At 41.0% G+C, this 23,796-nt stretch overlaps 1 protein-coding gene across 6 annotated transcripts in view; it reads right to left on the reverse strand.

Moving 5' to 3' along the window:
• Positions 1-18,186, reverse strand: part of LOC149316618 (axonemal dynein light chain domain-containing protein 1-like) — a 59,341-nt gene extending 41,155 nt beyond the window's left edge. For 3 of the 6 annotated variants that reach the window (XR_016280509.1, XM_089515937.1, XM_089515932.1), the window contains exons 1-9: positions 18,099-18,186; positions 15,550-15,681; positions 13,722-13,893; positions 11,240-11,421; positions 9,306-9,406; positions 7,437-7,536; positions 2,496-2,581; positions 1,473-1,529; positions 1,185-1,293 (exon numbers count right to left, since the gene is read on the reverse strand). Coding sequence is in view for 5 of the 6 variants with exons in the window: in XM_089515937.1 (XP_089372063.1) it covers positions 1,185-1,293; positions 1,473-1,529; positions 2,496-2,581; positions 7,437-7,536; positions 9,306-9,406; positions 11,240-11,421; positions 13,722-13,830 (744 nt within the window). In the remaining variant the exon portion in view is untranslated. Of the gene's footprint in view, positions 1-1,184; positions 1,294-1,472; positions 1,530-2,495; positions 2,582-7,436; positions 7,537-9,305; positions 9,407-11,239; positions 11,422-13,721; positions 13,894-14,744; positions 14,960-15,549; positions 15,682-18,098 lie in introns of all 6 variants that reach the window. The other 3 variants (XM_089515934.1, XM_089515933.1, XM_089515935.1) reach the window with 3 other exon arrangements.
• Positions 18,187-23,796: the final 5,610 nt, after the last annotated feature.

Below are 23,796 nucleotides of genomic sequence, written 5' to 3' on the forward strand. Positions count from 1 at the left end.
TTAAGACTATCTTTACTCTAATTGGTTTGCTATTGAAATTTCTTTTAGAAGAATCTGTACTTTACTATCCAATAGCAGTTTCATGAGAAATATGATAGGAATTAATGAATCCATAGTCCTGAGCATCCCAAAGAGCTGACTCTACTATTCAAAGAATATTTAGTTTGAGCTGTGTTTTTTTTAAAAGTATGAACATAAACCTTATTTTTTTTTTGGGGGGGGGGGTCCTCTCAAGATTTTAGGAAGGTAATTCAAAAGGAGAATAGTTCAAAAATGCCAGATCTGGAAGGAATAAAGTGATGATCCTGTCAGCAAGTTTGGAATGCTATCCCATAAATTGCAAGAGAGATTTCAAGACAGCTATTCAGAACTTGAAATGTAGCAAGAAAGAGGGGGAGGGAATGGGAAGCAATTATTATTATTATTATTGTTATTATTAACCTTTATTTATGAAGCACTGTAAATTTACACAGCGCTGTACATACAATCTTTTTAGTTAGACGATTCCCTGCCCTCGGGCTTACAATCTAAAAAGACATGACACAGAAGGAGAAGGGAGTGGTGGAGGGAAAGGGTAAGAGGTCCAGCAGTTCCTCTCTACCTCCAAGGCCTGGACCAAGGCAGATGGACTGCAGGGACGGCTTGGCTTCATAATGGATGGTTAATCTTCTTCCAGAAGATTAACCATCATGACCCATGTTCTTATCTAACAATACCACTAATTATTTGTGCCATACTAAACAGTACAGTATGTTATCCTTCCCCTGTCAACAAAATCTGTTCCTCCATCTATCAAAAGGGAGAGAAAAGAGTCTTGCTCAGGGGTCCATAAAGATTACACGAGGAGAGGAAATTGCCCCCTCTTTGGCTGCCTAATTTAGTGGCTTCTGTCACCATCTATCTGTATACCACTGGATGTGCATAACCACCCAACACCTTTTCAATAAAAAAAATCCTCATCCATAATCTTTGCAATTAAAAAAATCATGTACAATGTTTGTTTGTTCTCCTTTAACTCTGTTTTCCCCCCTTCTATCTGATAATATGAATAGGAACAGGCTACCTCCTTGCCATAAACTGCTAATTTTCATCTACTATGGCCAACTCAATAGTACGCATAAACAGTTTAACTAGAAATGTCCAATGCTGGAGGTAATGAGATTGTTATTAGGAGGAACAATTACCTGTGAAAGCCCTGTCACCCCAATATCCTCATTATCTGTTCCAGCCTTTTCTAACATGGTATCCATCACCTTCATCAACTGGAGGACCTCCAGCCTCCCAGATGGTTTCCTAAAGTAGGAGAAAAGAAGGCATATGAAAATAATTTCTGCAGCAAGGGTGAGACTTTAGATATTGGACCAATTATTAGTCAATATGGACAAGGATAGGGGATAAAATGAGTTGCAGGGTGAAAGGTTCACATATTTTTAGCATATAATACCAAAGCATCTTTATTCAACATTACTCACATGGAGGGAAAAACCCGTAGCCTGTTTTCTTCATCTTCAAGTAGCGTTGTGTATTTACTGGAACAGATTTAAAAATTAAATTGCTTAACCTCTTTGGAATTCAACCGTTTATTTCTAACTGTACAATTTTGAAAACTTGAACTTGAGACAAAGAAATGTGAGCATTTCTATTACAGACTACTGATTACAGCAGGGATGGGGTTTATATAGCCCTCCAGATATTCCTGAATTTCAAGCAACCCTAGCCAGCATAGCCAATGGTGCAACGGATGGGAGTTGCAGTCCAACAACTGGAAGGTTGCATGATTCTCACTCATGAAGTATAGGAATGGCCTACAAAAAGTATGCAATTCTACATTAAACATCTAGCACATAAGCACTCTTAGGAAAAAACGAAGCAATAAAAATAATAGTATTGTAGCATACAATTCACACAGTGCTAGCACAATCTTTAACACTTTTCTCCAGAAATGTTAGCCAAATTGAGATCCAAAGCAGAACTAAGGACAGCTACTTTAATTTCCTTAGGTCCATATTATAAAATAATTTTAACATTAAAAAAGGATTCATGGGTGAGGGAAACAAATCTTCCTATGTCTCATCTCAACAGACTAAAGTGTGTCACCCAAACTCATCTTCCCCTGCCAGACTCACTCTAATATCAAAAGTGAGGCTGGTTGAGCAAAAATTATTAAATCAGGGATGCCTGACAATCTGCAAGTAAAATCTAATCCTCTCACAGATTTTTGGTCTCTGTTAACTGAAAACTTAAATCTTATCCAAAGTTTCACATGTTCACAACTCTTATTTGCCTTTTTGGGGGGAGGAGGGCAACCTAATGTTCAGTGAAGAAGTCCATAAGGGAGTCAGTTTATGTGGGTAAATACAAATTCAGTATCTGGAATTTAGCAATTCCAAGTTAGTCAGATTTTTAAAATACATTTTCTTCTTAGATGCCTAGATGCAGATGTTTTTGCTCTTCCCTCTTTATTCAGCTTACAGTACTGGTACAGTAGTACTCACTCATCATAATACTCCAAGCCCAGGACACCTCTGTTCTTTACAATATGAAATTCCTCTGGCACCAGAGTATCTGCTACATTTGGTAACTAGAAAGAGAACAGAAATTTCAGGTTTCAGAAGATAGTAGAATGGAGTAAGAATAAAGAATCCACATATTCCCAAATAGTCTGTTTGGATTTGTTTGTTTGGATTCAAACACACACTTTGTGCGATGTTACCATGGCTTCCTGCATAGCTAAAATTCCCAAACATGCAAATAAAACCACTCTTTATTTTTCTGAGCTGACCCACTCTCAAAAGAGATACAGGGAAATACTACTGTAATCAGATTTGCATGCTTCCCACCTTATGAAGAAAGAGGGTGGAGAAGCAGAAGCAGTGTCCTCCAGATGTTTGGGACTTTAACTCCCAGGAACTCCTGTGAGCATGGTCAATGATATGGTAGTTGTAAGCAAAACATTTGGAGATCTACAATTTCCCCACAACATTCTATTAGGAAAAGACTTGTACTTATCCAAGTTTAACACAAATCAATCCTCCTTCAAACCATGGTCTGCTTTGGATAACCATAGTTTGAAGGGGACCCAAGAGCCAAAATCCATCCTGTGGTAACGGTTCTATTGGACCAACCAAAAGATGTAAAATACATGATGTGAGCTTTTAATAATAATAATAATAATATATTTATTTGTATACCGCCCTGTGGCGAACCAATCCGGGCGGTTGACAACAGTAAATATCACAGAGTAAAATATAAAATTTTGAAACTTCACAAGTGTTTTCATCAGGCAAAGATAGTAAAACAGCATACAATCTCAATAAAGTGATGGTGTTGTGGTCTTGGCAGTGTCAATCTATTATCTGCTGTTATCAGATGATAACTACCTGTTGATACACCAACTGCACCCCTTCCTAGGATTGGAGGACCTAAAGTGCCTGTGTTGGTAACATCAAAGCTGGACTTTGCAATGAACTCTACCTTGGGCTACCTTTTTACCAAGTCCAGAAACTCCAACTGGTTTAGAATATGGTAGCTAAACTGATTATGGGTACCTCCAGGAGTGATCAGATTACAGCGATCTTAAAAATCACTTCACCGGATGCCAATTAGTTTTCAGGCAAAGTACAAAGTGTTGGTTATTTAAAGCCCTACATAGTTTGAGTCTAGGTTACCTAAAGGATCACCTCCTCCTGTAAAATCTGCCCTCAGGTCCTCTGGGAAATATTTGCTCCAAGGGACCAGGACTAGGTTGCTGTCCCTATACTGTGGAATGACCTGCCAGAGGAGAAATGACAGCTGAAAACGCTGATGGTATTTAAAACAACATTAAAGACACATCTCTTCCAGAAGGTCTACCCAGTCAATTTTAAATGATGAATTTTTAATTTGTATATTTTAAATAATGTACTCCTATGAGTGTACTTAAATGGTTTTATAGTCTTGTATTTTAACTATTGGTTTTATATGGTTTCTTTTTTAATTGTGTTTTGCATTTTAACATGTTGTACCTCACCTTGAGCAGAGGCGGGAAAGAAATAAAATGTATTATTATTATTATTATTATTATTATTATTATTACCATTATTACTATCTCTATTACAATCTGCTTTAGATATTATAGGAAATATGTGTAGGCAGGAAGTGACACCCCCATGGTCATAAGCTGAGTACAAACAAAGACAATAAGAGAAGGCAACTGTTGACCAATCATGAAGTAATAAGATCAGACACAATATCTGGGGTTTTACCAAACACCATTTTTATTGACCTAGAACCTATTTAAATGTTTGAGGCCTTGGGCTGAGCAAACAAAGGTGCAGGTTTAACTGAGGTCCAGATGTCAACCTATGACATCTCCCCAGCCAGCCTTGGGTGAAACACCAGACCCTGAGGGCAATCCAAAAATATTAAATAAATAAATAAATAAATAAATAAATAACTAAATAAAACTTTTATTTGTACCCCGCTTTTTGAAATAAAACAATCAAAGCGGCTTACAACATTCTGCATGCATTACAATATCCCCCCTAAAAAAGAGTTACAATTAAAATTAGTTTAAAATAAACCATTAATATCAAATAAACAATGGGCAGAATAGCAGGATAATACATGGTATATGGGAGTAATCCTTTTATGGCCGAATACCTTATTCAGGAAAGGCCTGCCGGAAGAGATCCATCTTGACAGCTTCTCACATGGTCATTTTGGAAGGTGGACCTGAAGGGCTCCTTCCCAACTCCCATGAGTTTATAATAGAGAGTAAGCACCAAGAGCTCCACCCCCACAAGTCCCATGTCCCATGGAGACAATTCCATAGCTCAATCCTCAACCATAATGTGGTTCCAAGTTGTACATGGATCTAGTATTCATCTGGTATCTTCTCCTCTCACCACCTACCAGATGGAAGGCTATTTACACTATTGCATGCCAAGTGTCAAAGTCCCAAGAGGTACAGTATGGAGTAGGTGGAAAAAATCCAATAAAGGGGGGAAATTCATGCCCAGCTTCAAGACTACCAGCAATACTCACACTCTATTGTTGGTGAAATGCAGAGAACAGGAGAAAAGAGGCATGTGAGCAGGTGACTGGCTCTTAAATAGCTTTTTCCCTCATCCTCTGCATGTGACCTCGCTTTGCCCCATGAGCCCCCCCCCCCCGGTCTCCTCTTATGGAGCCCAAAAAACAACCCCCTCCTATGCAACAATGGTCGCTGCATAGCATGAGGACTCAATCATAACATTTCCTTTCTCCATTTTGCAGCTACTAGGGCCATCTCCACATAGGCTAAATAACACAACCTCCCCCAGTTCTCATGATCAGTCCAGACGACACAGGGCCCAATTCCCGTTTCTAGTATGAACTGTCCTGACAATGTATGACCATTTCAGCCCTGAACCCATAGGACACTACCCTTGCAACAGATGTTAAAAATTCACCTTTTGCTCCAGATCTCCCCAGAAAATTTAGAGCCCTCTAGAACAGAGATTCCCAAACTTTGACCGTCCAAATATTTTGGACTTCAGCTCCCAGAAGCCCTAGCCAGCTTGGCTAGCAATAAGGAATTCTGGGTGCTGACGTTCAAAACACCTGGTGGGCCAAAGTTTGGGAACTACTGCTCTAGAGCAATGCCAGGTGGCTGTTTACAACACACCCCTAAGTACCATCCTCTTCCACCACCATAAATCGCTCCCCCTGAAACTGGAATGAGGTGCCTAGCCATGTGATCCATGCTGGGCACCTTGTTTTCAGCTTCAGATGGAGCTACTTGCTCCAGCAGTGCTGATGCTTGGCAGCACAACAGGACGTGCATGCGAATAGTGTCACTCTGCTTGGTGTTGTTCCAGAGTGCCCAGGTAATGGGGGAACTTTGGAGCAGCTTCAGGACTAGAATACTCCAGGCTTCTCCCAGAGTATTCTGGCCCATGCAGCCATGGCTTAAGTCTCTCCCCATGCAATCCAGATCGGTCCTTGTTCTTTATGAAGTCATAGGCCCCTATGCTGACAGAGTTCAGTGATCATTTAGGAAGATGGTTTGCTGGCAGGTCTAGAGATGTATCTAGGCGGTGTAACAGGCAATGCTCATGAAAGTAACCAAATTATGGAAGTGTAGGAAGGCAAAGAAATACTGGTATAAAATCAATATATGAATAAGAAAAATTTTGGAAATGATTATGGGACCAGAATTGTACTTATGGAATATAATAAACTTATATGATAAAAAAAGAACAAGAACATAGAATTTTGATAAATTAATTTGCGGAAAGACTGTTTTTTGCGAGAAAACGGAAAGCTAATAAAATTCCAACACGCATGGAATGGTTGGAGAAAGAAATGGAAATGGTGTGATCTGATAAATTAACAGTATACTGAAGTAAATATAATATCATATTAACCATTTATAGAATATGTTAAGCAAATAAGAGGAGATATTAGTGTGACAGGGTTCAATAGCTAGACAATTTTTTTATTTTTTTGTTTATTTTTAAAACTTTACCTATGTTTGTAGATTGATTAATAAAAAGAATGTAGATTGCTATTACTGAAATAAGTATAACATTTAAAACAGGGTAATAGGCTTATTAAGCAAGATAACAATTCAATATGTGGGAAGTTTTCCTACTTTTCTTTTCTTTTCAACTGGGGAGGGGGGGGGGAAGGTCAATGGTCATGTGCTTAGATGTCTAAATACATGTTGTTTGGTTTCTTTTTGTGTATCTCTGTGTATGTGATTGTCTATGTTTATGTATTTAATTAACTATTGAATAAAATAGGTTTGTTTTTTTTTTAAAAAGAAAGCAATCAAATTAGAACACTTCATCTTGTGCTGTAAAATCAAGGCCCAGCGTAAAATGACAAACAATTAACTACAGCTTCAAACTGGATAGATGCAAACATAATTCTCAGAGAGGAGTGTTCTGTAACCCCAAACGGAGGAGCCAAACTGCCTCTGTTGTATTGGTTTTGTAGTTGTTTGTACATCTGTATTACGATGTGATTCTGTTAGGTCCAATTAGAGTAGGTCAATTAAATCAATTGAACTTAATGATTATGAAATTCATTGGTCTATTCTAAGTGGGACGAACAACTGGATTTAGGCCTAGTAGGCAACTAGTAAATATTTTTAGTATTTTTTTTTCAACCAATCAAAACAAATAGTTCTCTGAAGATGCAGATGCCATCTGAGACATGGCTTGGGCAAAGTATGGACTTACCTGTTAAAAAATCTGAAATTATTTTAAAAATTATCGACCATAAGCCATTCTCAATCCATGCTGCTCCTTCAAGCTTAAAGATATTATTCAGGCTCTATACAGTCCCCAAAATATGCTTAATGCTCAGTTCAAACTTCAATTTGCCTATCAGTGTTCTGAAAGAAATTATGAAACCTTATTCCTGTGCTCATGGTTATTAGTGCTTTGACATAGATACACTGAACTCACAGGTTTAACGGTACGGTCATCTCGCGTCAAAGGCTTTTCAGGCGATGGGGGAGGATTCTTTTCTTCTTTTTCAGCAATATCATACAAAAAAGAGACATCCCTTAATAAACACAAGAAAAACAATAATTCAGTTGAGAAGGTACATCAGAGGCATTTACAAGTTCCACTGTCCCACCATTCCTCTTATTTGGAATCAAGCATTAACTATGAGTAAGCAAGGCAGTCTTCCTGCTGTTATTGGACGACGACACTTGGGAGTCACCACCATTGGCTATGTTGGGGAGGACGTTACCATCCAATAACAGCTGGAGACTCACAAGTTGCTGGATCCTGGTTTAAGCTGGTGATCCAAAGTAAGTCTGGCATTCTTACAATAATGGACTGTTTTAGCTTCTTCTCAATCCCAACACCATCACAGGCTCACTTGGTGAAGACAAGAGAGAAAGCCTTCCACAGAAGGCTAGGTTGGCCCACTCACTGCTTTTTTTTTTTTTTTACTGGCAGGCAAAGACATTTTTATTCAAGCAGGCTTTTAATATACCAGAGAGGCTTTAATATGGTGTGTGTGTTCTATTTGCATTTTTTAAAGCTTTTGTATATTTAATTGCAAATTTATATTGTTTTAGCAAGATTGTTTTAATTGTTTTTAGATTTTTATTGTAAAATTTTCAGTTGATTTTATCTATGAGCCACCTTGGGTCTCTTTTCCAGAGAAAGGAACACATAAATATAATTAGTTAGTTAGTTAGTTAGTTAGCCTCTGTCACAAAATCATTTGCCTGGTATACATTTTTGACTTTGACTTTTTCAGTGGGAAACACATAAATTCAAGGCCTCAAACACTCAAGGGTTTACAGGCAACCTTATGTATCAAGAGAAACAACTGAACAAAGGAGGGGTGTGCATTTATTAAAATAGTGCAAAGTGGAACAAGGATGGAACTAGGTTTTTTTTTAAATCAAACAACTCATATATTTAAAAAGTAGTATCCCAGTGGTTCTGCCAAATGTAATGTAAATGCAATCCAGATATAAAATAGGGTAATTCCACCCTGTAAAAAAAAGGTATAGGTAGTCCCTTGTCATGAATGTCTAGTTGTTACCGTTTGTACGAGGTAGTGCTCATCTCCATTACTAAGCTGAAGAGCCAGCGTTATCTGAGGATTGCTCCAGTGGTCATGTGGCCATCATGACTACACCGAACGCTCTTAGATTCCCACCAAATTGGTACCTATTTATCTACTTGCACTTGCATGCTTTCCAACTGCAGAAGCTGGGACTAGTGACAGGAGCTCACCCCACCATGCAGTACTCAGCTCTCGAACTGCCAACCTTCCAATCTTCCGATCGTCAGAATTGGCATCATAGCCACTAAGCCACTGGATCCCTGTTAATTCCACCCAAATGCAACTTCTAGTGATGGGGTGTTTTTCCCTCTGTGGAGCATGTAGCACTGTGATGTGTGAAAGACAGGCAGGAATGCAGGCCTTGCTCTAGGGTGGGGTTTTTCAGTCTTTGGACTTTAACTACCAGATCCCCTGACCAAGGGTCATACTGGTTAGACCTTGTGGGAGGTGAAATCCAAAATACTGGGAGAACCAAAGTTGAGAACCACTCTTCTAAATAACAGCCAAGCTCATGTGCACCTATTCCTGTCTATATGTACCATTACACCTATGATGTGAACTATACACCTCTATTTATCAGAGTCTAAGAAGCTTCTCTTTCGCCTTACAACTGGGACTCGAGCATTGCAGAGTTACCATTGGTTCTTGTAAGCTTTAAATCCTTTGGTTGAAGACACACTGTAAGGAGATTTGTGAGATACCAATAGCTTCAGCTGAGGGCTCTATTATTTTCATACTTTTACCTTCCTGCTCCTGTCAGGGAGATGGGATGCTGTATCAGGTATCGAAACTTGTTTCTGCGAAGAGGATGTTGCCAAACTCCATCAGCAGTGCGGATGCAACCCTAAAAAATGAGCAGAAAACATCAGTTCACATGTTTTCCAGAAGCAGGTGATAATTTTCCTACAATATTTGTTTCCTATTTTTGCATTCCAGTTGCTACGCATGTTTCCTATAACATCCAATCCAGATAAATTATACTGATGGGTTTTCCCTGAAGTCTTATTATTCTGTCAGACTTTGCATTATATCTTTTGACTGCTTTTGCTACATCTCTCTTCACTATAAATGTCATCCTATTTCTCTTTAGATTTTCATTTCCTGAGTAAAAACACTGTGTAATTATCTGACTCAAAATGTCCCATTCCTGACCATTTTTGATCAGTCACTCAAAGTATTGCAATGTTTAGACATTCTATTTCTTGTTTTATTATATCTAGCTTCCCCTGATTCATGCTTCTTATATTTCGTGTTCCTATAATATGTGTTGAGTAGGTTCAGACTTTCACCTTTCAGCTCCTCAACAGCTTCAGTTTGAGTCCAGTTGCATCATTAGCCATATGAGTACTCACACTTGTTCTTTGCTCCTCACCACTAGCTCATTGAGTGTCTTCTGACATAGGAGTCTCATCTTCTGGCACTATCTCTTGTTTCATTTTGGTATATCCCATCCTAAGGTTTTCATGGTAAAAGATCTTCAAAAGAAGATTTACTGTGCTAAGTACAGTACTAAGAATCATTAGTTACAATGCCACTGCTATTGTCTCTGATCCTCTGCCTGTTCCACTACTGCTGCTGCCTGGTAACTGCTTCGCACATTTAGTCAGTCTCAGCAAAATCATGTCTGACATGGGAGTCCCTATCAGCAGTACTGTTGCCATACGCATAGCCTCTTGCCTCACAGGAGCACACAATCCAATCACTAAGGAAAAGTAGTGCCGTTGGTGGGAATGACCAAATAGGAGTACTAAATAACTTGCATAAATTGTTAGGGAAATTGGACAAAGCATTCAGTTGCTATCAAGACTACATGGGAATCTTCTTTTCAGAAAGATGTATCTTAAGACAATCAGAAATTAATTTGGAAATATACCTTCAGTTACTTTGTGCCAGAACTTAAGAAAGAGATCTTATAAATTAAAATGTAGATGATATCTGATACCAAGTTAGTTGAATAGGATCTACCTAAGAGTTTTAGATAATTGCTAGATGCACAGTGGCAGATGAACACTAGCCAACACCGCCTAAACTAAGGATCATGGAATAGGCCCACCAAATCTACTATTTAGGCAACAGCAATTTGAGATCTTAGGCAGAGTCTTTTCCAGTCTTGTTAGCTCAGTTGTTTTAACTGGGGATGCTAGAAAGAGAATCTAGCATTACCTGTATTAATTACACTATGGCCTAAAACATCTTTCGCTTGAAAACCTCTATTTCTTACACTCGCTATGATTCGTTATTTGTTCTATATTCCTAACCTCAGATAAGAACAGGCCTTTATTATTTATTACATTTAATGACCACTATTCAGAAGGCCACAATCAGAGTCTCTTTGTAGTCTCCTATTTAGCCACAGATCCTGACTTAGATCTACTTAGTTTCCCCCTGTTTTGCTATAACATGTGCCTCCAACATTACCATTTTCAACCATCTTTTCTGTCTTTTCTGCTGGAATCTCTTGTCCCTTCTAACTTTCATTAAACCTTTGAGCCTATTGTGTTTCTTACAACTCCATATTTTAGACAACATTGTCTCTTACAATATATTGTCCTAGACTGAAGTGTAGGTGTAAAAGGCATAATTTAAAATTACTAGCAGGCATCTAAGCAATGAATTTTGTGAAAGCTATTATACTGAATAAAATATATCTCTGTTGACTGGAAAGGAACTGACATACCTGAAAGTCTTTCATACTTTTTGTTTTCTTGGGAGGTCTTAAGAAAGTGGGGCATGGGACAGGATTTGCAGCAGAGGTCAGAGCAACAAAGATCTCTTCTGGGATGAAATCACATGGTAAAGGTTTGGGAAGCCGCTTTGAATGGTCTACCATATAGCGTCTGCCTTTTAGTTCAAGGAGCTCTAGAAAAGAGTAGGGAAGAAATACAGCAAGTGTTACTGTTTGGATAGTGCGGATATAGTTTGTTGAAAATTAAAACATACATTTTTTAAATTCATTATTACGGCACTGGGCCAGCACAGTTGTTGTTTTTTTCTCACTGATCTAAATCCTATTGTTAGTTCTGATGAGAGTATCTGAGGCTTTTTTGATGATCTTTTTAGAAATGAGCCCAAATCCATGGAAGCACAAAGTACAGTTGGTTGCCATGAATCTGGGACTTTCTGTCTCCTTTCTTCGTACTCAAGGCTATGATAGAGCCAAAGTATTAATGCTCCAAAGATTTAAGGATACTGAGATGACTGAGATTAAGTCCTTCCAATTCAATAATTTTAATGATTTTTTACTCCGCTGTATCTATCCGTTCCAAGATATCTGATGGATCTACCTAAAACTAAAATGAAGGCAATCTTTACACATGTAAGATTAAATGCTCTCCCATTGGCAGTTTCAATGGGGTGGCATAAGAGGGTTCCTATGAAAGACAGAGTATGTGGTTGTAATTCTGTCTCAATAAAATGTGCTGCTTGAATGTCCTGTTTATATTGACCTTAGAAAGAACTATATTTATCCTTTGTTAAAATTGTTCAAGGGAAGTTCATCGCTTGTGAAGGTTTGTTTTCTGTGGTCTGATGTAGAGAAATTTGTATCAAATTTCTTGTTAAGGCTCTACAAACACGTGATATAAAATTTACAAAGGGTATGGAAAATTATTTGATCCTTGAAGGTTGACTGTCAGTAATTTAATTTGTTTAGCTTCCCTTTTCTTGCTATATATTTGTGTGCAATGGCTGTTTGATAAAACCCAATAAACCAACTTTGTTGTTACTGCTTCATCCATACTAACATCCTTACTGCATTCCAAAAATAAGCCATGGCACAGAAGAGCCTTTCTGCTTACCTCTCTGCATGGCATTAAAGCACTCCATTCTCTTCCTGAGGGAGACCATTGTAGAGACTTTTCTCAGGAACAGCGCTTCCATTCCCTTCCCAAAAGAGACTTTTGTCACACTGGGGAAATCCATTTGACAAAAGGCACCTTTTTACAACCATCTCCCTCTGGAAAGAGACTGGAAGCCCCACGTATAATTGCTACATTCTATGCCAAACCGTTGTGAAAAGAAATTTTAACATACAAAAACAGAGTGAAATGGCCATCTCTTTGAAATTTGCTTCAAACTATGAGGAGCCATATAGGAAGGGATTCTTCCTATTAAAATATGTCTGGGCAAGTGAGCAAAGAGATGAAAGCATGATAGAGGAAATCATGAACACAAGAAATGAAGGATTCAGATCCAACTAATCTTCTGGGTTTCTGACCCAAGTGGAACAAAAGCAGAAAGGATTGAAAACATCCAATGAATCTGGTGTAAATAAAAAAGAGAGAGAAACAAAATCTTAGGATATGGCTTGGGCCCAGGCTACCTTGAGGACCGCCTCTCCCCATACATTCCGCCCCGCACCCTCAGAACATCTGGGCAGCACCTACTGAGGGTTCCAGGGGCCAGATTAGTCTCCACAACAAGGAGATCATATTCCATCGTCGCCCCGACCCTCTGGAATATGCTGCCCATTGAGCTCCGCTCGGCCACCTCCCTGGCCCAGTTCAGGAAGGAGCTGAAAACCTTCCTGTTCCAAACAGCATTCCCCAATACAAGTTCAGCTAGTCCCCTACCCAAGGGTAGCTGGCTTAAGGGGTTTTAATATTGGTTTTAATAGTTGTATTGTACTTGTATTGTTTGTTTGTTCTGATATGTAGATGATATTGTATTGTTTTATCCTGTTGTTCACCGCCCTGATCATGGGAAGGGCGGTATACAAATAAAATTTTTATTTATTATTATTATTTATATGTAAAAGGAGTATTTTTCTAAACAAACCAACAAATTTCAGCAAAATATATCTGTGTCACCTTCACTTATTAACAATTTGAAATTCAGCCTGCAGGGATTTTAAGAAGGTATTCCCATAGCTTATGTCCGGCAAATGATTTGGAAACACTTTATTGAAATAGCATATGCTACAGTTTTCTTTGCTATACCCTTGAGAGGTCTTTTATTCTCCTATGTTGTGGCAGAACCTCCTGCATTGCTTGTTGTGACACAAATGTGTATAAATTGGATTGAACCAACCTCTTCCCCAAAAGGTATAGCAACTCCATGAGGAATCCCAAACTCTGCAGACAGGGCAGTCACCAAAACTGAAAAATACACAATTTCTGGCTTTAGCCATACAGAATCAAACAACCTCCTGTGAAACTTACCAGTATTGTCCTTGCTGACAAGTACTATGGGAGGGCTCTCATTGGTCATTTTGTCCTCTTGTTTTGGCATAGAGGGCAGCACTGGAATCTGTTCCTTGCTAATAGGCATGCTGAGATACTGGTTTTGGATGGTTTGTTTACTGATTCAGAGATGTTTTCAGCATCAAACTATCTAGAAAGAAGATATAATAGTAGTCACATAGGTAGATCATATGATTGCAATCAATAGCATGATAGTTTCAAATATATTATTTACAAAGTTATATTAGCATGGGGGAAGGACACAATGTACAGTGTGTAACAACCTCTGGCCATTGTAATGTGCTGGAGCAACAAAACCTAAAAGTTTTGTGGAACCCTGAAGACTAATATAGACTTGTTATTACTTTTGTTTTAATGTGCCTTTGAGTCAACTCCAACTTTTGGCTATTCTATCCTAGTGTTTTCTGGGCAAGATTTATTAAGAGGAGGTTTGACATTAGCTTTCTCAAAGGTTTAGAGAGGGCAGCTTGCCTAATGTTGTCCAGTGGGTGATTCATATACTGTACTAAGAGCTAACATGGTGTAATGGTCTGAGTGTTGAATGAGGACCCCAGGAGACCCAGGTTGAATCGCTGTTTGGTCATGGAAACCCACTGAGTGACCTTGAGCAATTCACACTCTCTTAGCCTTAAAGAAATTACAAACTGCCTCTGAATAGATTTTACTAAGAAAACCCTAAGATAGTGTTCCACTAAGCCAGAGTCAACTTGAAGGCACATTACAACAGTCACAGGTTAACATGGTATAACGTTTGGTGAACTGCAGCCCATTTCATCATACACACAGAAGCCTGGTTTATGTTGGTCACTCTCAGCTAAAGTAGACCCATTCAATCAATTGGTGAATGATGTGACGACACATGGGTAATTCCCACTGATTCAATGGGTCTACTCTGGTCTGAACTAACAAAAGGATTTAGGCCACAGTGTGTATTTTTATATTAACACTTTCAATGCATACTTGTGAATAACCACCTTTTACCTGAGATAAGGGGATGATAGCCTTGAATCCACAGACCTAACGTAGCCTGCAGAAGTTAGTTGTGTGACCTGTTGCAGGAGGTAGCCTGTCCTTGGAAGCTATCATCAGGCATCGGTCAGAAACAGCAAGGTTTCCATTCCCATTCTGCCCGATAAGAAATGCTTTAGTGCAGTAGTTTATCTTGGGCTATTAGGGTGGCTGACATGACTGGCTGGCTACATAGGAAAACAAAAGCTTGTAAACACATAGGCTAATAACTTTTATAGTTTTTGGGAGGTTTTTGGCAAGGCTAGGGCGAAGCGAATCACAATCTTCCAAATGTTAATAGTTTGCAACTTCCATCAGCTCTACCTACCCAAAGTAGCCAATCACAAGAGATGATGAGAAATGAAATCCAACAAACTTCTGAAGGTCCACAACATGCCCACTCAAATTCAGAAGTCTGTATTTCATTGGAGACTAGGAGCCTTCACAAAATGTCTTTGGTACACAGGTAAGACTCTTACAGCAAGACATGAAGGCTGGTATCTCTATTGGAACTGCTTTTCCCAGTATAGGTAAATACTTAATGCTTAAGAAATGGACTGCTTCACATCCTCTAAATGTATTATTTATTAAGAATTTAGCCTAATTGTTAGCTACTTTTTATTAATCTTGATGAAGAGCACTGGGTAAGTCAGGGATAGTCATTTTGTGACTCTCTGGGTGATATTACACTGCAGTTCCCATTAGAGCTATCTAACACAGTAATGGGGGATGATAGGGATTTCAGTTCAATAAAATTAGGAGGCTATGCATTGCTCACCTCTGATAGAAAACAAAAGCTTCTATATTTTCATCCCAACAGAAGGTTCAAAATGCCGCGGAGATAATCAATGCAGCTGAAGAAAGGTAAAGAATACTTCAGAGTCCCGGAGCTCTGTCCACCCAAATGTCCCTTTCAAAACAAGATAAAGAAAAAACGTGAATTGCAAGTTGTCTGGAGCATGTCCAGGAGGAGACCAAAATGGTGAAGGCCTTGGAAATGGCCTTATGAGAAGAGAATTAGGGAGCTAGGAATGTTTGGCCTGGAAAAGAGAAGGTTAAGAAGGGACATGATAGCCTTGTTTAACTTTTGGAAGGAATGAGGATGGAGCAAGAAGTTTGTTTTCTGCTGCTCCAGAGAATAGGACTTGGAACAATGGATTGAAGCTTCAGGAAAAGAGATTCCACCTCAACATTAGGAGGAACTTCCTGACAGTAAGGGCTGTTTGACTGTGAAACACACTCCCTCGGAGTGTGTTAGAGTCTCCTTTCTGGAGGTCTTTAAACAGAGGCCATCTGTTGGGAGTGCTATGATTGTGAGTTCCTGCATGGCAGAATGGGATTGGACTGGAAGGCCCTTCTTGGGGTCTCTTCCAACTCTACGATTCTAGGAATCATTTGTACATTCACAGTTTTCTTCTGCATGCAGGGCCCCATCCCCACACAGGCACACTACCCAACCCTTCACACCCCCAAGGAGGAGAGTTCCTGCAAACGCCTTGGAGACTGGCGGAGTCTCCTTCTTCGGATGCTATAACTGACATAAATCCAGCTGGACCCTGGTCATCCAAAAATATTGGGCACTTTTAAATTTGTACAGACTTGAGATGGACAGGACTCTTGGGAGAAGTGAGGTCTGCCACATACGTCCTGAAACCTTCTTGGCTTGTTATTTAAAAAGCCAGAGGGGGAAGTGGCTGAGGAGGAAGCAAGCCATGTATGCTAAAACAAGGCAGAGTTTCATTTTGCCTGAAGGAGGCAGTTTGATGACCACTGATCCAACACACCCTGCAGGAATAACCCAGTTTGAGACTGCTTTCACTGCCCTGCCTCAGTGCTAGAGAATCCTGGGAACTGTAGTTTTGTGGGACATTTAGCCTTCTCTGTCAGAGAGCTCTGGGGCCACAATGAATTACAGTTCCCAGGATTCCCTAGCACTGAGCCAGGGCAGTGAAAGCGGTCTCAAACCATATTATTTCTCCATTGTGTTTGGTACCATTGCTAAAAAAAAAAACCCCTCCCTAGATCCCACAATGTTGATGGCAAGAGCAGTTCGACTCCCTCCGAGTGTGGAGGAGTCTCCTTCTTTGGAGGTTTTTAAACAGAGGCTGGATGGCCATCTCTCGGGGGAGCTTTGATTGTGAGTTCCTGCATGGCAGAATGGGGTGGGACTGGACGGCCCTTAGGTCTCTTCCAACTCCATGATTCTATGATCTTCTGTATATGGGCTCTATGAGTGTTAAATATTCTATATATGTTCCTCTATCCATGGGCTCTATGAGTGTTATATATTCTATATATGTTCCTCTATCCATGGGCTCTATGAGTGTTATATATTCTATATATGTTCCTCTATCTATGGGATCTATGAGTGTTATATATTCTATATATGTTCCTCTATCTATGGGCTCTATGAGTGTTATATATTCTATATATGTTCCTCTATCTATGGGCTCTATGAGTGTTATATATTCTATATATGTTCCTCTATCTATGGGCTCTATGAGTGTTATATATTCTATATATGTTCCTCTATCTATGGGCTCTATGAGTGTTATATATTCTATATATGTTCCTCTATCTATGGGCTCTATGAGTGTTATATATTCTATATATGTTCCTCTATCTATGGGCTCTATGAGTGTTATATATTCTATATATGTTCCTCTATCTATGGGCTCTATGAGTGTTATATATTCTATATATGTTCCTCTATCTATGGGCTCTATGAGTGTTATATATTCTATATATGTTCCTCTATCTATGGGCTCTATGAGTGTTATATATTCTATATATGTTCCTCTATCTATGGGCTCTATGAGTGTTATATATTCTATATATGTTCCTCTATCTATGGGCTCTATCAGTGTTATATATTCTATATATGTTCCTCTATCTATGGGATCTATGAGTGTTATATATTCTATATATGTTCCTCTATCTATGGGATCTATGAGTGTTATATATTCTATATATGTTCCTCTATCTATGGGATCTATCAGTGTTATATATTCTATATATGTTCCTCTATCTATGGGCTCTATCAGTGTTATATATTCTATATATGTTCCTCTATCTATGGGATCTATCAGTGTTATATATTCCATATATATTCCTCTATATGTGAGATCTATGAGTGTTATATATTTTATATATATTCCTCTATATGGGATCTAGCTCTATATATGTAATCTTTTTAATATGGGATATTTTGTGTGTGTCTGTATTTGATGGTGCCAAAGGGAGATAGACTGGATGGCCCTTCCAACTATGATCCTCCTGTGCTTCCTCCTCCATCATGAGATCCAGGAACCTGGGCCGCAGTGTTACCTAGAAGCCCCCAAACAGTGTCGCTGCTTCCTTCTTGTTTCTCTGTGTTTACATCCTGCTTGGTGCTTCCCGGCTGCATCTGTTGCCATGGTAACCGGGCTCGCCTCTTTTTTGTTTGTCAGGCACTCACATAGCCACCTTACCCACGGCGCTGGGGTCCTTCGTCAGGAACCTGTGCTGGAACCGGGGAATGCTGGTAGTTGTAGTCCAAAAGCCTTATTTGTTGTTGGATGGCTTTCAGGTCATTTTCCCGACTTGGGGCGAGCCTGTCATGGGGTTTTCTTGGCAAGGTTTCATAGAAGCATAGAATACTAGAGTTGGAAGGCACCCCAAGGGCCATCCAGCCCAACCCCCTTATTCTGCCATGCAGGAACTCTCAGTCAAAGAATCCTTTGTGACAGATGGCCATCCAGCCTCTGCTTAAAGACCTCCAAAGAAGGAGACTCCACTTCACTTTGAGGGAGTGTGTTCCACTGTCAAACAGCCCTTACTGTCAGGAAGGTCCTCCTAATGTTGAGCTGAAATCTCTTTTCCTGGAGCTTGCATCCATTGTTCAGGGTCCTGTTCTCTGGAGCAGCAGAAAACAAGCTTGCTCCCTCCTCAATATGACATCCCTTCAAATATTTAAACAGAGCTATCATATCACCTCTTAACCCTCTCTTCTCCAGGCTAAACATTCCCAGCTCCCTGAGTCTCTCCTCATAGGGCTTTATGGTTTCCAGACCCTTCACCATTTTAGTCACTCTCCTTTGGACACATTGCTCCAGTTTCTCAATGTCCTTCTTGAATTGTGGTGCCCAGAACTGGACACAGTTTTCCATGTGGGGCCTGGCCAGAGCAGAATAGGGTGGCACTATTACTTCCCTTGATCTAGATACTATACTTTATTGATGCAGCCTAAAATAGAGAAGGGTTGGCCATGGCCTTCCTCTGAGGGTGAGAGATTTGCCCAAGGTTTCCATGATGGGATGAGAAAAGCTGGCCTCTCAAGTGTCCTAGTCACACCGAGCACTGACCAAAGAGTTACCAACCCCCCTCCATTGGCTCCTGCGTCTGTTCCTCTGCCTCCAAGTCCTTTCTGGCCAGTTGGTTCAGAGAGGGTTTGCCATTGCTATAGGAGCCAGCGTGTCCTAGTGGCTTGGGTGTTGGGCTATGACTCTGGAGACCAGGGTCTGATTCCTCTCTGCGGCATAGAAATCCACTGAGTGGCCCTGGACAAGTCACACTCTTTCAGCCTCAGATGGCACTGCCAACCCCAACACCCCCTTCTGAAGAAACCTGTCCAGAACACCCCATGATAAGGTCACCCTAGGAGCCCTGGTGGCAGTGATTAAATGCCTGTACTGCAGCCACTCACTCACAAACCATAAGGTTGTGAGTTCAATACCAGCGAAAGGGCTCAAGCTTGACTCTGGCTTGCATCCTTCTGAGGTTGCTAAAATGAGTACCCAGATTGTTGGGGGCAATTAGCTTACACTTTGTAAACTGCTTAGAGACTGCTTAGGTGGCATGAAAGGAAGGCACAAGACAACATCCCCTGAGGCTGAGAGAGTGTGACTTGCCCAAGGTCACCCACTGGGTTTCCACGGCCGACCAGGGATTTGAACCCTGATCTTTACAATCGCAGTCTGACACTCCAGCCATTATTGCTGCACTGTTCCTGTTACATTCCCCTTCATTTGTATGTGTGATATTATTATTATTATTATTATTATTATTATTATTATTGAGATTATTATATTTATTTGTATCCTGCTCATTTCCCAGAACCGGGACTCAGAGCGGGTTCACAACATTAAAAAACAGTAAAATTAAAAACAGAAAATAGCACATTAAAAAGGAATTAATGGCGCTGTACAGACGGGCCCTACGGGGCGCCATTGTTACGTGAGAGGGGCAACGCTTCCAGACGCGACTTGCCCCTCGCACGTGACGAGGGCGTCAAAATGGCGGCACCCTGTACATACAGGTGCCGCCATTTTGACGTGATGGATGCATAGCGTCCGCACATCACAAAGGCACCACAAGGGTTCTTTTTGCTCTGTGACGGAGCCGCTGCGGCTCCCTCGCGGAGCAAACCAATGCGGCGGGAGACTGCCCTTTTTGGGCGGTCTGTATCCCGCCAAATTATTACAATATTAAAACAGATAGTTATTAAAAGATAAAACACATTTTATACACACACACTGTTATCAATTTTTGTTTTGAAATGGTACAGTCCTGATATCAGGATATTTCTCAACTGAGTGGTGAGTTGGTGGGATTTTAGCCTCCTCAACCTCAACCCCAACCCCAACCCCCCACTGCAGCTGCCCTGTTGAGGGCTCCTATTTTGGTGAGGAGGTTTTAACCCTGAAATGCCGCCATGGTTGTGTGGTGTGAGTGGACCTGTTCACAGTTCCCTATGCCATGGAAGCTGAAACTCAGGATGGTTTGCGGATCCATGGACTCTTTTCCCAACAAACCTGAAATTCTGGAAGGAGGCTTTAACATACAGTGGGCCCTTGGTATCTGCTGGGCTTTGGTTACAGCAAGATCCCCCCATAGGTGCCAAAATCCATGACTGTTCAAGCCCCATTCAATACAATGGCATAGTAAAATGGTGGCCCTTCAATAGGGTTGCCATAGTGCCGGACCTCGAAACCGGGAAAAATGTAGGACAAAATTTTCAAATGTAGGACACACAAAAAGTGTGTCCTACATTTGAAAATTCTGTCCTACATTTTACCGCGATCGCGGCGGGGAGCGGAGGCCAAGCGGCAAGGGAAAGCCTCCACTTAAGGAGGCTTTCCCTCCCCGCCTGGGCCCCGCCACGATCGGAGGCCAGGATCGGGGCCTCGCCTCGTTCCTGGGACCCTCAGGGACCAGGAAGGAGGGGAGGAGGCCGGCGGCGATCGCCCCGGCCTCGCCTCCTTCTTGGCCCCCGCGGAGGCCAGGAGGGAGGGGAGGAGGCCGGCGGCGATCGCCCCGGCCTCGCCTCCTTCTTGGCCCCCGCGGAGGCCAGGAAGGAGGGGAGGAGGCCGGCGGCGATCGCCCTGGCCTCGCCTCCTTCTTGGCCCCCGCGGAGGCCAGGAAGGAGGGGAGGAGGCCGGGGCGATCGCCGCCGGCCTCGTCTCCTTCTTGGCCCCCGCGGGGACCAGGAAGGAGGGGAGGAGGCCGGCGGCGATGGCCGGGGCTTCGCCTCCTTCTTGGCCCCCGCGGAGGCCAGGAAGGAGGGAGGAGGCCAGCGGCGATGGCCGGGGCTTCGCCTCCTTCTGACTTACCACTTTGATTCGATAAGAAAAGTGCTTTACATAAGGCCAAAGATGTACATTATTCCAGCCATATCATACACGGTATGTATTACTTCCAGCATTGCCAATTTCCGGGGAATTTAATTAATTTCTTTCCAGGGATTTTTGACTTAATATTCCAGTAAATATTAGGGAATTCCAGAGATTTGGGATTTTGGTAAAACATTTCAGGGAATATCTTCGAGGCTTGTTGGCAACACGGATTACTTCATGAAACAGAGGAAGGGAAGGGAAGAAAAAAAGTATGTGGCAACACCTTCAAGGTTAACTGATTTTTTTATTTTAGCATAGGCCTGTTACAGACTGCCAAAATAAAGCTGCTTCGGGTCTCTTTGGAGGTATGCTATTTAAATGATGCATGGGTCCTAAGAGTCTGGAGGTCGCGCCAAAGCCACACTCCATTCCTAAGCACTGGAGTGCAGCTTTGGTGCAGCTTCCGGATTTTTACCTCCAAAGAGACCTGAAGCAGCTTTATTTTGGCAGTCTGTAACAGGCCATGAGCTTGCGTGGATATAAACTGCATGGACTGGTATTAAGGCCTCAGGTGTCGTTGTGTGCCTTCAAGTTGATTCCAACTTATAGTGACCCTAAGGCAAACCTATTGTGGGGTTTTCTGGGGCTGAGAGTGTGTGATTTGCTCAAGGTTACCCAGTGAGTCGCCATGGCCTAGCAGGGAATCAAATCGTGATCTCTAGTGTCATAGTCCAATGTTTAAACCACAATGGTGCCTCTGGCGTGAAGTATTCTTATATAGTTGTGGGAATAGGAGAGAATCATGTCCCTTGCTCTAAATTTTCAAAGTGCTGGGTGAGGTGAAAATGTAGTTCAGCTGGTTTTTGGGTGTTGCCATTTCTAATGTCATATTTGTGTCAATTGATTATGTTGTGTTGAGCCTGTTGTTGGATGCTGGCATTGCTGTCATAGGATGGCATACATCACACTGGAGGAGTGAATAAATGCAACTCTGAGTAGATGTGTGGACAGAGTTGGCATCTGGGTTAGTACCACTCAAATTCCCAGTGATTGGGCGGTATATAAATAAATCCTATTATTATTATTATTATTATTATTATTATTATTAGTATTTCCATCCATATTATGTGCCCTGTGGTTAGTGCGTGTTTAAGATTTGGAGGCTGTCAGTGGGCCAATAAAGGACTGTCTATCAGAGCTTGAGAAGGCTGACTTATTCTCCCAAACTGGTTATAGCTTGTGGATGATGCATTGGAGTGGTCTCAGCTGGGACTGTATCAGATGCTATCTATCAGATACAAATGCTCTTGTATCAGAGGGCTTGGCTGTTTCTGATTATTTCGATTGTGGTAGTTGTTAAAGTAGCCATGTTTGACTCTTACAGTTTAAAAAGTGTGGGGATAGCACCTTTCAGGGTAACTGGTTCTTATTTTCACATGCGCTTTTGTAGATATAAACCTACTTCCTCAGAGGCACTACCAAGTAGTACTACATCTGAAAATGTAGCCCAAGGGACATGATTTGCATCTTTCTGGATGCTATTATATTTTATCCCACAACAGTGTAAATATGCTTATACTAGGGCCTTATTATCACAGCATATGAAGAAGTGGGTTTATATTATGAAAGCTCATGCTAAAATAAAAGCCAGTTACAGGTCCTGGCATATATGTATTATTTTTACTTCTTCCTTCCTTTTCTTTAAAACTGAGGGTTGTCTCTGATAGAAGGCAGATGGGGGAAAGATTGGGAAAAGCGGTCGTAGAGCTAACTGAATAGGGTTTTGGGGAGCTGCGAATGATCATTAATGTGTGCTCTGATTGTATATTAATAAACTTCTGGTTGTTTGTTCTTTTTTACCTATGTCCAGCTGTTTCTCTTAGGTTTGATAGTCTGATCCCTTTTACTACCATGAACTACTGAAGAACACATCCATGTGTCCATAAAGGGATGATCTTAAGGCCCAAGTACCAGGGATGGATTTTGAAGGGCAAGGGGAGTGATAGTTGCCCAAGGGTTTGAAACTGCAGGGTCAGCCTGGACAGGGGGTCTGTCACAACTCCCCTTTCCTTTTCATCTTCTGTCTAGTTAAAAGGTTGTTTTATTTAACAACATCTGGATTTGGAAGATGTGTGGTGGAAGGAGGGTGAAACACAGATTTTTGGTGTCAGGTACAGCAGCATGTCTACAGTAAATGAAGGCTGGTGGGGGAACAAAGTCATCCCTGGATACTTTCTGGACTAAGGCTTCAGATGGTCTCTAGAAGGTTCAAAATGTTATGCAAGCTTTACCTGAACTGATGGTTTCATTTCACATGTGCTTATTCTTAGTTCTGAATAAAACTTTCCTTGAAACATGTTGAATAGCTCTTCTTTTCTGTCATGCTGGAATCTGTCCCTATTTTTTCCATGTTATTTGGTATCAAATTTTGT

This window comes from Sceloporus occidentalis, unplaced genomic scaffold (assembly GCF_023333645.1).
Source record: "Sceloporus occidentalis isolate IW3139 unplaced genomic scaffold, rSceOcc1.0.p SCAF_3, whole genome shotgun sequence".
NCBI classification, from domain to species: Eukaryota; Metazoa; Chordata; class Lepidosauria; order Squamata; family Phrynosomatidae; genus Sceloporus; species Sceloporus occidentalis.